The 15687-nt window shown below is 43.4% G+C and overlaps 1 protein-coding gene and 1 pseudogene across 2 annotated transcripts in view; one reads left to right on the forward strand and one right to left on the reverse strand.

Moving 5' to 3' along the window:
* Positions 1-15687, reverse strand: part of CFAP221 (cilia and flagella associated protein 221) — a 112417-nt gene that overhangs the window by 13419 nt on the left and 83311 nt on the right. For both annotated transcript variants that reach the window (XM_030327572.1, XM_030327573.1), the window contains exons 18-21: positions 15307-15414; positions 14872-15006; positions 2094-2252; positions 429-520 (exon numbers count right to left, since the gene is read on the reverse strand). In XM_030327572.1, the coding sequence (XP_030183432.1) occupies positions 429-520; positions 2094-2252; positions 14872-15006; positions 15307-15414 (494 nt within the window). The remainder of the gene's footprint in view (positions 1-428; positions 521-2093; positions 2253-14871; positions 15007-15306; positions 15415-15687) is intronic.
* Positions 8234-8847, forward strand: LOC115521455 (annotated as a pseudogene).

Raw genomic sequence — 15687 nt, forward strand, 5'->3', positions numbered from 1 at the left:
ATCTACCCATTCTGTTTCTGCAGCTGTGGCACCTCTCAGGGAACGCCAGGCTGCGGCAGAGAGAGGAGTACGCGCTCTAGAATCGGATAGGGAGGGTGTTGAAGGCTCATCTTGGCAATTCAAACATGTTAAAACCTGGCCACGAATATTTCAGCTGAATTATATGGATTGGTTGTCCACGTTTATTGAAATATGGCCAACCAACCGCTTGGGACATTCATTTTTTTAACAAGTAGACCTCAATGATGATAATTCAAAATATGTGAATCAGTTATACACATCATCATATTTCTCTAACTAGCAAACTTCCCTCACGCACTTAAAGTAGGATTTGATACATTATTGGCATTTAACTTTGAGGATCTTAACCTCTGTGATCCGTGGGGCAAACATGCCCCTGGGAGACACACAGATGAGTTGTGGCTTACCTCTGTGTAGTCTCCGTCTTTGAAGTTTCCGGCAGGAATGAGAGGGCCAGGGGCTGGAACTTGCACCAGTTCATTATTCCAGGAATAATGTCCTGTAGGGAGAGCCGGCACAGGATCTGACATGTAAGGGAACTGTGTGGTGAGGTTAAAGTCTGGGAAGGACTTCCGTTTCACTCAACTGGCTTTTTTTGCAGTCTTAGAAGTTAAGTTCCAAAATGTATTTATGTATGCATTTATTTTAAATGTTTATTTTTGAGAGAGACAGCGTGCGAGCAGGGGAGGGGCGAGCAGGGGAGGGGGACAGAGGATCCGAAGTGGGCTCTGTGCTGACAGCAGGGAACCTGACGTGGGGCTTGGTGCTTGAAATCACAAACCAAGAGATCGTGACCTCAGCTGAAGTCAGATGCTCAACCGACTGAGCCACCCAGGCGCCCCAAGCCCCAAAATGTATAATTTCATGAAGTTTGACTGAAGTGTTCCGAGGTAAAAGACAATTTCTCTAGCAAAGGGCACTACACAATGCTGTATGGAACTTAAGTAGGGGTGAAGGAGACCTTTTCTCCCCCCTGATTCATCAGGCACACAAGAAAATTCTCCTGGTGATGGAGGACAGATCGGACCTTACAATCTGTTTGGTGAATGTGATGCTAAAGCAATATTCAAAGCGATGGAGGTTCATCAAATGGCATTCCAGGTGGGGCAAAGTGCCTGCAAATGCACAGAGATGCAAAGGAGAGCACTGTCAGGGGACCAACAGCTTGGCTGAATGCAGGGCTAGATGGGGCCTGGTGGGAAGTGAGTCTGGACAGGCAGGCTGGGCAGGAAGGGCCTAGCCAATGATCAGAGCTCATTGGGGCCGAGCCAATGAGCTCCAGCCGCGCCCTCGGGCAGCAGGGAGCACTGAAGGTTATTAAACTGGAAAACAAGACCCGATTTGTGTCAAGGGAAGGTTTCCAGGGAGGGCTGACCGCACAGTCAGTCCGTGGGGTGAAGTAGAAGGAGACTTGCCTGTTGTGTGGGGCACACTGGGGGATCTGGTGATGGGCAGATATGGGGCAGGAAGGAGAGGGAGGGATCAAGGACCACATGGATCACTGCACAAGAGCATGGAGAACAGAAAGGCAAGTGGGCAGCCCAGGAAGGGGAGGTGGTATGAGGTCTGACTGGCAGAAGCAGGGCAGAGACAATGATCTGAGTTAGGGACTTCTTGACTTTGAAGGGCCCGAGGGCCCCCTTTAAGAGATGTCTCTGGACATTCAGGTCAGGTTGGTCATCTCAGGGGAGAAGGAGTTCTCTGGAGCCTCTCCTGTACTGTGCACTGGTCACATTGCCACCTTGTCCATTCTGATGTTTCTGTACTTCTTGGAGCCAAAGAAAGAGGAGGTCAGTTCGTGAGGTTACACCAGGCACATGACCATCTTCTACATGGTTGAAATAGGAAGAAAATGAATAGTAGTCACAGCTTTCATGGGTAAAGGAGAGTGATAACGTTGAAAGAATCGGCCACATGCTGCCTGAGACGTGGGCATGGAGGGGACAAGAGCGGCGCCGGGGCTGTGGCTGCAAACCTTCTTCTTGACTCCAGCTGTGACCCTCTATCCTTGTCCCCTGCCCTTCCCTGCAGCCCAGGGCCAGCCGCGACAGTGAGCCCACCATTGGCATTACCGTGTGATGAAGAAACTGCTTTTGGGTGAGAGGAATGCTGGACCCCCTGTGGGACTCCTTGATGAACTTGTACTTGGGGTGAGGGCACAGATGGTAATCTATCAAGGTTTCTGCGTAGGTCAGAGGGTGCATCACAGGAAATAATCCTGGGTTGGGATTCTGCAGGAGAGAGACAGAGAGAAAGAGAGAAAAAAATCTCTTTTGTTTACCAGTTTCTACGTCAGGCACAGGCCAGGCGACAGCGAGTGTTGTCCATGGCTCCTGCTAGCACTAACACTCTGGGTCCTCGTCAGCTCGTCTGGGAAAGAGAAGCAGCAGAAGAGACACGTCTTCAAATTGGTAGCAGCCACAGTCATTCATAAATGCCACTTTTCTGGTTTAAGAGCCTCAGTACATGCCATGTAGATTTACTAAGTTCTCGTGGAAACAAGCACAACTGAAATCGTAGCTTAACACAGCTTAAAGTTCTGTATTTATTTCTAAATTTGATGAATTAGGGGACTCTATTAGATAAGCAAACTGGCTTTAAAAAGCAAATAAGCTTCTGGGTTTGAAAACAAAAATAGCTTCTTGAAGCCTACTTTAGAGACAAGACAAAGAAGAGGATGACATTTGATCAGGAAATGTCAACATTTAACATTGTTTTGGTAATGTTTTTAATTCAGGAAGGCTCCATTTGGAAGCAGTATCTGGTTTTAAGGGAGATCCTGTTTTTTTCCTAATTTTCCAACAGAACTAATGGAGGCCCAGAGCAATTATATCACAATAGGAAAATAGAGAGCCTTTTAATGTCCCTTCTGGGGCTTGTCCAACAAACCCTGCTCTTGTCCCACACAACAATGGAGCTTTTGTCCCTCACGGTTGTTTAATTTCAGATGTTTAAGAACCACTAACTTGACACTTGGTTCTTTTTGTATGCTCATCTGATTTTTATTTTTTCTTTATTATGTCTCTCTATATATTTAAAGTTTATTTATTTTTTATAATTTTTTAATGTTTATTTATTTTTGAGACAGAGCATGAGTGGAGGAGGGGTGGAGAGAGAGAGGGAGACACAGAATCCGAGGCAGGCTCCAGGCTCTGAGCTGTCCGCACAGAGCCCGACGCGGGGCTTGAACCCATAAACTGAGATCATGACCTGAGCCGAAGTCGGACGCCCAACCGACTGAGCCACCCAGGAGCCCCTCATGTTTATTTATTTATTTATTTATTTATTTATTTATTTTCTTTCACGTTTATTTATTTTTGGGACAGAGAGAGACAGAGCATGAACAGGGGAGGGGCAGAGAGAGAGGGAGACACAGAATCAGAAACAGGCTCCAGGCTCTGAGCCATCAGCCCAGAGCCTGACGCGGGGCTCGAACTCACTGACCGCGAGATCGTGACCTGGCTGAAGTCGGACGCCCAACCGACTGCGCCACCCAGGCGCCCCTGTTTATTTATTTTTGAGAGAGAGAGAGTGTCTGCGCAAGTGGGGGAGGGGCAGAGAGAGAGGGAGACACAGAATCCGAGGCAGGTTCCAGGCTCTGAGCTGTCCGCACAGAGCCCGATGCGGGGCTTGAACCCATAAACTGTGAGATCATGACCTGAGCCGGAGTCGGACAGTTGACCGACTGAGCCACCCAGCTGCCCTCTGTTCATGTGATTTTTAAGGACATTTTTTTTTTTTTTACAAAACAACAAAATTCCACATGGCTTACAGAAACCCAGTCTCACTGCCAAGCAACAAATGTCTCCCACAAAGAAGAAAATGTAGCTAGCCAGGTGGGGAGGAGAGGGGGAGCCCCAGAGCACCCAGATGTCAGGGGTAGGAGAGCTGGCATCGTCGGTGGTGTACTAATCAAATGTGGCCCAGTCATGAGCACTGCCAAGAGTATATGCTGTTGGTGCAGAGGCTGACCTGCAGCTAGAGCCAGGGAGAGAGATGCGGAGAGGACCCCTGCCTGAACTGGAGGGTACAAAGGAAGGTGCGGGGCAGGGAGAGGGAAGGTGCCCCCTGGTGGAATCCGCAACACCCACAGCCTTGTAGAAACAAGCAAACCCCTCAGTGAGCACTTGCGGTTGAAGGAAGAGTTAGGGTACACATCTACATGTATTTTTTTGACAGCAGCAGGTTCTTTTCAGGTCCTCAAAGCACGGCATGGGGTGGGGGCAGAGACAGAAGAGAATGGGCTCCCGTGGAGCCCAAGGGAAGACCCCTTCCCCAGTTAGGGGCCGGAGGGTTGGAAGGGAACAAGGTGAAAGTGGGGGCCCTGGCGGGACAAAGCAGGGGAGGTCTGAGAACATAGAGAAAGGTGGGTGAGGAGGAAGGATAGTAAGGAGGGGGGTGGTGGAGGAAGTGGGGGACATTGCGTGTTCCATTCAGTGCATTTCAGAAGGAGAACCCAAGGACAGAAGACAGAACGAGCCCCCCAGTCTTCATTGGGTGAACCAGGTCGTCTGTATATTACACCACAGAGATGCCCAAGGAGCAAGGAGGACTTTGGCCACCCCCAGCCAGGAAGCGGGGGAGACCGGCAGGACTGGAGAAGGGACAAAGGAACACAGCCCCACCTCAGGGATAAAGAGAGCGATTGGAGGGTAACAGTCTGATAACTGCTGACTCCCACCACCAGGAGTCACCCCTGAGGTGACTGAAGTCCAATCGGGAAAGTGCCTGGGAAGGGACTCTAGGGGGAATTGGGGCAGGAGTGACGGAGACCTCAGTGGGGCTGGGTCACAGTGAGACTAGGAGACCGCATGATGGCGGACAGGCCGGCTGCACCCTAGTCAGGTGGTGAGGAAGGCAACAGTGCCCAACACCAGGGAGGTGAAATTAGCTGCGTGGCCTTCAGGCGCCTCTCCTACCCTGCTTGATTGAGGGCCAGTGGAGTTGTGTGGCCGACTCTCTGGATGGGCCTTGGGGCCAAGGGTGATTAATGAAGGAAATGCTTTTGGAAACGGCAATATCACTATCTTTAATAGTTGTCATACTTCAGATTCCCCTGGGTGGCCATTGCCACCGGAGTAAGCGGCCTGAGTGGTCATCCCATAATTATTTTAATTCTCATTTTCCTCAGACTAACGCACGCATGTGGCAGCAACTCGTCCAGGCTGGAAGGGTTTGTGATGAAAAGCCATGGGGCTCCTGAAGACCATTCCTGTCCCCAGGCCCATATCCCAGAGGCTGTTTCTTTCCATTATGTCTGAGTTTCGTGCCTCCAATGGCCATTACTCTAAACATTATGCTTGTTCTCCCAGTTCTCTATTACCAACCTCAGCCAGCAGCCATTGACTCATTCCTATGCGAGATAGGGATTTTGCTCATGTACACAAATGCTCCTTCCAATTTTGAAAATCACATTGTTATTTTTAGTGCTGCTGTGAGTTATCTTCGTGACTTGGAAGGATGCACTTATACCCCTATTTGTTGTTTCATTATCTTTGGCTGAGTATTTCAACTCCCCCCTCACATGCGATGAAAACATTACCATTCCTATGCTTTCTTGTAACCCTCCTGCCCTCTTCCACAGTCTTGCTTTTATGTCACGGAGATGGTTAACATCTGCCTTCTGGAACCACAGGCAGGACCTCCGTACTTTGTTCATTAGTTGTCTTTGAAAGTTGGCAACTAATAAAGAGCATTTCTTTTGTCTTAACTGTGGAAATATGTTTCTCTGCCAGGCCAAGTAGAGGCTCAGATTATAGTTCTTTGTGTGTGTGTGTGAAGGTTCACTATCAGGTCACTGACAGAAAAAGAGTCCCAGTAGCAAGGCTAACTGGATTCCACTTTTTCTTTTATTTACCAGTAACTCTTAAAAATGACATCAAATTTTAGTTCGGTTTCTTATTTGGAACAAATATCGATTTTCAGTTGATTGTTTTCCCCCCTAAAGTTTATTTTGTTATTATTTTTTTAATGTGTATTTACTTATTTTGAGACAGAGGCAGAGAGCGAGCAGGGAAGGGGCAGAGAGAGAGGGAGACAGAGAATCCCAAGCAGGCCCCACGCTGTCAGTGCAGAACCTGACACGGGATTCGAACTTACCAATGGTGAGATCATGACCTGAGCTGAAACATAGAGTCGGATGCTTAACTGACTGAGACACCCAGGAACCCCATCAATTCTTTAAAAAAAATTTTTTTTTAACATTTTATTTATTTCTGATAGACAGAGAGAGAGCACAAGTGGGGGAGGGGCAGAGAGAGAGGGAAACACAGAATCTGAAGCAGGCTCCAGGTTCTGAGCTGTCAGCACAGAGCCTGACATGGGGCTCGAACTCACAAACCGCGAGATCATGACCTGAGCTGAAGTCGGATGCTTAACCCACTGAGCCACCCAGGCGCCCCTCCCCTCTAGAATTTATAATGGCTTTTTCTTTTGCCTGGATGATGTACCTTTCTCAGATCCTTGAATGTTTCCATCCTTTTGACTGCACTGTTAGTGTGTGGGGCCCACCCTTCCCTCTACACCTCTTTCCCAGAGCCCTTTACCTTTCCTCCTGCAAGCTGAATGCAGGAGGACTTCGCGATAATGCTTTCCAACCAGTATTTCTTTCTTTTGGTTTTTGTTTCTTTTGTTAGGGTTTCCAAATTCCTTCTTTTATAGCTATACTGATATAGAACTGACACACAATTAACTACACATATTAAAACTATGTAATTTGATGTCTTGATGTATGTTACATCTGCAAAACCACCAGAAAAATTACAAACATCTCAGGAGCGCTTGGGTGGTTCAGTCTGTTAAGCGACCGACTTCCGGCTCAGGTCATGATCTTGTGGTTCACGAGTTCGAGCCCCACATCGGGCTCTGTGCTGACAGCTCAGAGCCTGGAGCCTGCTTTGGATTCTGTGTCTCCCTCTCTCTCTGCTCTTCTCCTGCTCATGCTCTGACTCTCTCTCTCAAAAAAAGAAAAAAAAACATTAAAAAAATTAAATTAAAAAAAATTTAAATTAAATTAAAAAAAAGATCAAGATTTTTCTTGATCACCCTCCAAAGTTTTCTCTTGTCCCTCTGTAAGCTCTCTGTCTTTCCTCCCTGCTCTGCCATACCAATCCATCCAACTCATCACTACACAGTCAGTAATCTGCTTTCTGTCTCTATAGATTACTTTAGATGTTCTAGACTTTTACACAAATTGAATCATACAGCCTGTATTCGTTTTTTGGTCTGATTTCTTTTACTCGGCATAATTATTCTGAGAATCATCCATGTTGTTACGTGCATCAAGAGCTTACTTTTTCTAGGTTACTCAAAAAAGAAAGAAAGAAAGAAAAAGAAAGAAAGAAAGAAAGAAAGAAAGAAAGAAAGAAAGAAAAAAAGAAAAAAGAAAAAGAAATACCATATGACCCAGCAATTCTACTTCTGGGTATTTACCCAAAGAAAATGAATGCATTAATTTTAAAAGATATATGCACCCCTGTGTTCACTGCAGCATTTTTCACAACAGCCACCATATGGAAGCAGCCCATGTCCATCAATAGGTGAGTGGATAAAGAAGATACGGTACATATATACAAAGGAATATTAATCATAGAAAGAATGAAGTATGGCCATTTGCAACAATATGGATGGACCTAGAAGGTATTATGAAAAATGAAGTAAGTCAGACAGAGAAAGACAAATATGGAATGATTTCACTTACATGTGGAATCTGAAAACAAAACAAACAAGAAACCAGGCTCTAAATACAGGAAGCAAACTGGTAGTTGCCAGAGGGAGGTGGGTGGGGAGATGGGTGAAACAGATAAAGGGGATTAAGAGGCATAAATTTCCTGTTATAAAATAAATAGAGGCACCTGGGTGGCTCAGTCAGTTAAGCTTTCGACTTAGGCTCAGGTCATGATCTCACGGCTCATGAGTTCGAGCCCCGTGTCAGGCTCTGTGAGGACAGCTTGGAGCCTGGAGCCTGCTTCAGATTCTGTGTCTCCCTCTCTCTCTCTCTGCCCCTCCCCTGCTCATGGTCTGTCTGTCTCTCAAAAATAAGTAAACATTAAAATTTTTTTAAAATAAATAAGTTATGGGGATGCAAAGTACAGCATAGGGAATATAGTCGATAATACTGATAACACTATACAGTGACAGATAGTGACTATACTTCTTGCGGTGGGCACTAAGTCATAAATTAATGTTGAATCACTATGTTACACACCTGAAACTAATATAAAATTGCATCTCAACTATACTTCAGTTTTTAAAAAAGGAGTTCGGCTTTCAGCTCAGAGGAGGCAAAGGTACAACTGTCTTCCATTGTCCCAAATCCAGGTTCATCTAACACCAGCCGCCTCCACCATGTGGCCCAAGTTCGACCGCAACAAGATCAAAGTCATATACCTGAGGTGCACTGGTGGGGAAGTTGGTGTCACACATGCCCTGGGCCCGAAGATCGGCCCCCTGCGTCCTTCTCCTAAGGCAAATGGTAACTAGAACAGTCTACGGATTACGGTGAAACTGACCATTCAGAACAGACAGCCCCGGATTGAAGTGGCACCTTCCTGCCTCTGCCCTGATTATCAAAGCCCTCAAGGAACCACCAAGAGACAGAAAGGAGCAGAAAAACAGTAAGCACAGTGGAAATATCACTTTTGATGAGAGCGTCAACATTGCCCAACAGATGCGGCACTGATCTTTAGCCGGAGAACTCTCTGGAACCATTAAAGAGATCCCGGGGACTGCCCAGTCCGTAGGCTGCAATGCTGATGGCCGCCACCCTCATGACATCATAGATGACATCAATAGTGATGCGGTGAATGCCCAGCTAGTGAACAATAACAACAACGGAAAATATCTCAATAAAGGATCATTTGGCAAACCACCACCATCACCACCAGTAACAACAAAAAAGGGTTCATTGCTTTCTATTACTGAGGAGTAGTCTACTGGATAGTAATACTACAGTCTGTTTATCCATTAACCTATTGGTGGTCACTCTTTTCCAGGTTGGGAAACATATAAAGCTGCTATGAGTATTCTTACTCAAGCCTCATGCTTCCATCTGTCCTCATGCTTCCTAAATACCTAGGACCAGAATAGCTGGATCATATGATAGGTATATGTTTACAACTAACTTTTTACCTCTGTAAGAGACTGTCACACTGTTGCTCAAAGTAGTTGTACCATTTTACATTCTCACCAGCAGTCTTTTTAATTTTAGATATTCTAACGAGGTATCTCATTGTGGTTTTAATCTGTATTTTGCTAATAATGCATTATTTTGAGCACCTTTTCATGTACATATTTGTCACCTGTGTATTTCTGGTGGAGATCTTTTGTCCATTTTAAAATTGAGTTGTTGAGGGGCGCCTGGGTGGCTCAGTCGGTTAAGCGTCCGACTTCGGCTCAGGTCATGATCTCACGGTCCGTGAGTTTGAGCCCCACGTCGGGCTCTGTGCTGACAGCTCAGAGCCTGGAGCCTGTTTCAGATTCTGTGTCTCCCTCTCTCTCTCTGACCCTCCCCCGTTCATGCTCTGTCTCTGTCTCAAAAGTAAATAAACGTTAAAAAAAAAAAATTAAAATTGGGTTGTTGAGGCACGTGGGTGGCTCAGTCAGTTAAGCATCTGACTTTCGATTTCAGTTCAGGTCATGATCTCATGGTCGTGAAATCAAGCCCTGAATCGGGCTCTGTGCTGGGCAGGGAGCCTGCTTAAGATTCTCTCTCTCTCCCTCTGTCCCTACCCTGCTCTATGGCATGCATGTGCTCTCTCACTCTCTCTCTCTCTCTCAAAAAATAAAAAACAAAATTGAGTTGTTTTCTTAGTATTGAGCTTTGAGAGTTCTTTCTATATTCTGGATATAAGTCTTTTACCAGATATTGTGATTTCAAAGTGTTTTCTCCAAATCTGTGATTTATCTTTTCATTTTCTTAACAGTGTCTTTAGAAATGCAGGAATTCTTACTTTGGACAAATCTTATTAATCCATTTTCCCCCCATTCATGGATTGTGGTTTTGGTGTTCTAAGAAATCTTTGTCTAACCCAAGTACACACAGATGTTCTTCTATGTGTTTTCTAGAACTTTTCTAGTTTTTAGTTTTATATTTAGGTCTATGTTCCACTAATTTTTGTAAACAGTGTGAGGTACAGATTAAAGTTCTTTTATTTTTATTTTTGGTGAATAGATACCCAAATATCCTAGCACTATTTCTTGAAAAGACTATCTTTTCTCCAATGAATTGTCTTTGAGCTTTGTCAAAAATTAACTGGCCATGTATGTATGAACACATTTATTTCTCGATTCTCAGTTCTGTTCCATTGATCTGTTTGTCTGTTTTTATGCTGATACCCTACTGTCGTGGTCAGTATAGCTTTACAATACCCACTGAAGTCAGGTAATGTAAATACTTGAACTTTGTTTTTCAAAGTTGTTTTGGATATATTTGCATTCCAAATAAATTTTAGAGTAAGCTTGTCAATTTCTTTAAAAGTGGGGTGGGGGTGGGCTGCAAGCTTTCGAGTGGATTGTGTGAAATACTTTTATGTTACTTTGTACATGTGATGTCTTAGCAATATTAAATCTCCCAATCCATCAATATGGTGTATTTCACCATTTATTTAGATCTTTCTTGATTTCTCTCAGCAATTTTTCTTAATTTCGGTGTATTAGTCTTACACGCTCTTGTCAGGTTTATCCCTAAGTGTTTCATATTTTTTGGTGCTATTGTTCAGTGAAATGAATTTTTAAAATTTCAGTTTTGGACTGTTTGTTGCCAGTCTATAGAAATATAGCTGATTTTTGTGTCTTGATCTTATATCCTGCAATCTTGGTAAATTTACTTATTGGTTTTATCAGATTTTTGGATAGATTCAATTGTATGTTTTGCATAGACAATAATTTTGTTTCTGAATACAGATAGTTTTGCTTTTTCCTTTCAAATATAGAGTACTTTTATTTCTTTTTTCTTGACTTGGTACACTGGCTATAGTTACAATCTTAATAGAATTAGTAAGAGCAGACATCCTTGCCTTATTCCTGATCTTAGGGGGAAAGGATTCAATCATTTACCATTCAGTATTGTGCTAGCTCCAGGTTGGTTTTTTTTTTTTCATGTTTATTTATTTATTTTGAGAGATAGAAAGAGCGTGAGTGGGGGAGGAGAAGAGAGAGAGGGAGAGAGGATCACAAGCAGGCTCTGTACTGTCAGCACAAAGCCTGATGCATGGCTCGAATTCACGAACCATGAGATCATGACCAGAGCAGAAATCAAGAGGTGGATGCTTAGCTGCCTGAACCACCCAGGTGCCCCTCCAGGTGTTTAACAGATACTCTTTATCAGGCTGAGAAAGTTCCCATCTGTCCGTCACTTACTGAGACTAAGTATCAGGAATGACAGACTGCTCCTCTGTACCTATAGAGATGCTCATGTTGTTTTTTCTTTTTTAGTCTGTTAAAATGGTGAAGTACCCTGAGTTTTGAACATTAAACTAATTTTGTGTTTCTTGCATAAGCCCCTATTTGTTCATGATACATTATTCTTTTTGTATGATGAATACGATTTGTTAAAATTTTATTTGCTTGTTCATGTATTTATTTATTTGCATCTATGCTCATGAAGGATATTTGTTGATCCTTTTCCTGTAATGTTTCTGTCTAGCTTTGGCATTAGAGTAATACTGACTTCTAGAATGAGTTGAGAAGTAATCTCCTCTTCCCTTTTCTGGAAGAGTTTTTGTGGATTTGGTATTATTTCTTCCTTAAAAGGATTGCTGAATTCCGCAGTGAAGGCATGTGTACCTACAGTTTTCTTTGTGGGAAGGCTTTTAATCACCAATTCAATTTTTAAAATAGATATAGAGCTAGCAGAGTTATCTATCTCTTCTTGAATAAGATTTAATATTTTGTACCTTTTAAGGAATTTGTCCATTTAACTTGTTGAACTTACTGGCATGAAGTTTTTCATAACATTAACTTATTATCTTTTTAATATCTATAGAATCTGTAGTGATGTTACTTCTCTCAGTCCTGATATTGATAATTTATGCCTTTTAACCATTTTTTCCCTAATCAGTTAGATTACAGGTTTATCCAGTTTACGGATCTTCTCAAAGAACTAGTTTTTCTCTATTGTTTTTCTTTTTTCTGTTTCACTGGTTTTCAATCTAATCTTTGTTATTTCTCTTCTCTGATTGGTTTGGATTTCATCTGCTCTTCTTTTTTGAATTTCTAAAAGAGTAGCTGAGGACATTAATTTAAGTCCCACCCTTACTTTCTAATGTAGGTGTAAAGCATTATAAAATTCCCACAAATTTTTTTTTGTTTTCATTTTCACTAAGTTAAAAATACTTTCCAATTTCTCTTTTGATTTCTTCCTTGGACTATAGGCCATTTAAAATTTTTTTAATGTTTATTTATTTTTGGGAGAGAGAGAGAGAGAGCAGGAGAGGGGCAAAGAGAGAGGGAGACACAGAATCCAAAGCAGGCTCCAGGCTCTGAACTGTCAGCATGGAGTCCAATGCGGGACTCGAACCCATGAACTGTGCGATCATGACCTGAGCAGAAGTCGGATGCTTAACTGACTGAGCCACTCAGGTGCCCCAATATAGCCTATTTTATAGTATTTAATTCAGCTTCCTAATTTTGAGGGGAGGTTTGTAGATATCTTTAGGCTCTTCTTTTCTGATTCAAGTTCTTCAAAACCAGAAAAAATACTTCATATGATCGGAGTATTTTTAATTTTATTGAGACTTATTTTATGGTCCCAAATATGGTCTATCTTGGCAAACTTTCTGTATACACTTGAAGAGAATCTTCATTCTATTGCTTTTGGGTAGAGTATTCTAGCAATGCCAATTAGGTGACGTTGATTGATAGTGGTATTTAAATATTTTATATCCTTACTGATTTTCTGTTTACTTCTTCTATCAACTATTGACAGGGGGGTGGTATTGAAATCACCAACTATAATTGTGGATTTGTCTCTTTTTTCCTTTGCATTTCAATGGGTTTTTGTTTCATGTATTTTGAAGCTCTGGTTATTAGGCGGATAAATATTTAGAATTGTTGTGTCCCTCTGATGAACCGCCCCTAACCTTAGGTTCCTAACCTAAGGCATGCTCTTAGTATTTGTGGAATTAATGAGTTAATAAGTAACTACTGATATTTTCCAAGGAAGTATGAGTGTGACTATGGAAAATTCCGGTAACTCCTTTAGACCAATTTCCTGTCTTTTAGAACGGGGAGGGGGTGGTAATGGGTGAATCTGGGGGACAAAAGATTGAAGAGTGTTTTTCAAATCTTGCTGTGGGGAGCCCCACAGTTTTGCAGGGACATCTTCCCCAGGAGAGCCTTCTACCCCACTGCCATCCCAGCAAGTAAGTAGGATTCTAGGTCATTTTACCTATTGCCTTCTGACATAAAATTTCAGCTGATGTGAGGACTGTAGTTCTAAATGAAGTTTGAAAATCTCTGAGTTAAACATCCTGTGAGTTTATCCCAGCTCTAAGATTCTAAGTCTCCAAGGAACACTCCTCTCAACCAATGTGACTATGAAAAAATGCCCCATAATGGCTAATGTAGGAAAGCAACACAGTTCGGAGGAAGAGCCCTGAGGCAAACAACCAGGAAATAGGCAGGTTTCTGTCCTACGTCTCCCACTAGCTGACTGAGAGACCTTTGGTGTTGAGTATCAGCATCTCTGCCCACCTTAGAGACAGAGATTCCCATTTGGAGATTCTCCAAAGAAGACTTTCTCAACTAGTATCTAAGGTTGTTCTTGGTTGTATGTATGTGTGTGTCTGTCTTTAAAACATAAACCATAACTTGGGCAACTACTGTGGCATCTCACTGATGATCCCATCATTACATAGAACCTCATCAGATTTCCTGTCAGCGTTTCATTCACTTGGGACTTGGGTAGGAAGAAATATAAGGGTAGGAGAAGGGACCCCACGAGGGCAGATCAGCAGAAGTGGAGGCCTGGTGAGGGAGGAAAGTGCACCGAGTTTGGCAGGGAACTATGCAGGGACGCAGAGAAGGGGGTGTGGTCTTGTTGTTGGTCTCACATAGGCTTGGACTTAATTTGGAAGAAAATGGGGAGTCAGTGAAGAATGTGGAGCAGGCCAGTAGCATGGTTAGGGTGTGCTTCAGGGAAGTTAATCAAGTGTGGCTACAGAAACAAAGTGGAACAGAAATCTGGGAGACAGAGGTAGAAGTATGGAAGGAATGCCCAAGGAAGAAATAAGGCATCCAGAGAGCTCTGAGTGATGAGGTTTGGTTGATTTAACTTTCTCTTTCTGCTGTTTTTCTTTCTTTCTTTCTTTTTCTTTTTCTTTCTTCTTCTTCTTCTTCTTCTTCTTCTTCTTCTTCTTCTTTTCTTTGAGAGAGAGGGAGAGAGTGGGGAGACTGCAAGCAGGGGAGGGGCAGGGAGAGAGAGAATCTTAAGCGGGCTCCGTGCCTAGCATAGAGCGCTGACTCGGGGCTCGATCTAACAACTGTGAGATAACAACCTGAGCTGAAAACAAGAGTCAGATGCTTAACTGAGTGAGCCACCTACGTACCCTCTTCTTTTTTTTTAACCATCCACACACACATATATATATATATATAAAATTATATGAAATTAGAAAAGACCATAAAGGTATTTTCATAAACATAAATAAATTCTGGAATTGCTAGAAGACAGGAACATTGACATTCTTCAAACAATAAATGCTAGCAATCGATTTCAAAGGTGAGATATCGCTTAACACTTGAAACTCCAAAGACAGAAAAATATTCCCAAGTAATGCTTCTGTTTTCTTATAGAGTAACTTTTGAAACAGAGGAACATACAACATGAGACTTCTGCCAGTTGTCACTTACAAAAATATAAAGCGGGTCATAATCTGGAGACCTGGCTAAGGCCTCAGGTGGTTTCATGCCCAAGACCGAGGTCTTGCCAGGGAGCTGAGTTGTGGCGTCCTGCTTGGGCAGAGTTATGATGGTGGTGGCTTCATCCTGTGAAGGGACCAAGCAGCGTGTTAGTCTTGACACCAGGACAAGAGCGGAAACATAAGAGCATTTCTTTTTATTTTTCATGTTTATTTATTTATTTTTGAGACAGAGATTGAGAGCGCGCAAGGGTGCTAGTGGAGGAGGAGCAGAGAGAGAGAGACAGAGAGAATCCCAAGCCTGACTCAGGGCTCGATCTCATGAACTGTGAGATCGTGACCTGAGCCCAAATCAAGAGCTGATGCTCAACCAACGGAGACACCCAGGCCCCCTGAGAGAAATGCTTAAAGGTGGGGGTTGTGTTACCTCAGCCCCTTGCTTCAGGGTTCGAGCAAGCTTTTGAGGTCTGTAGCTCATTGACGATCTCTGGACACAGAATGGCTGATACCCTTTAATTTTGTACAGCTGAGGAACCTGAGGTCAAAGAAGACAACTGACTAAACGCTCTTATAACACCCGTTACCAATGAATGGGATCTCATCCTCAATAACAGCACTTCTGAGTTGCCCAACGGTAAAAGGAACACGAGTACCGGGTTGCAGCCATCACCTTGTGCGGTCAAGCACTGGTTTGGCCCAGCACTGGGAGACATTAGCGTAAGTCCCAAGCCCTGTTCCTGGTCCCTGCTCTGGGTCCCAGGACACATGTGCATTTGCCATTACTCTTCTGTACCACAGGGCTCATCTG

Source organism: Lynx canadensis, chromosome C1 (genome assembly GCF_007474595.2).
Source record: "Lynx canadensis isolate LIC74 chromosome C1, mLynCan4.pri.v2, whole genome shotgun sequence".
Lineage (NCBI taxonomy): Eukaryota > Metazoa > Chordata > Mammalia > Carnivora > Felidae > Lynx > Lynx canadensis.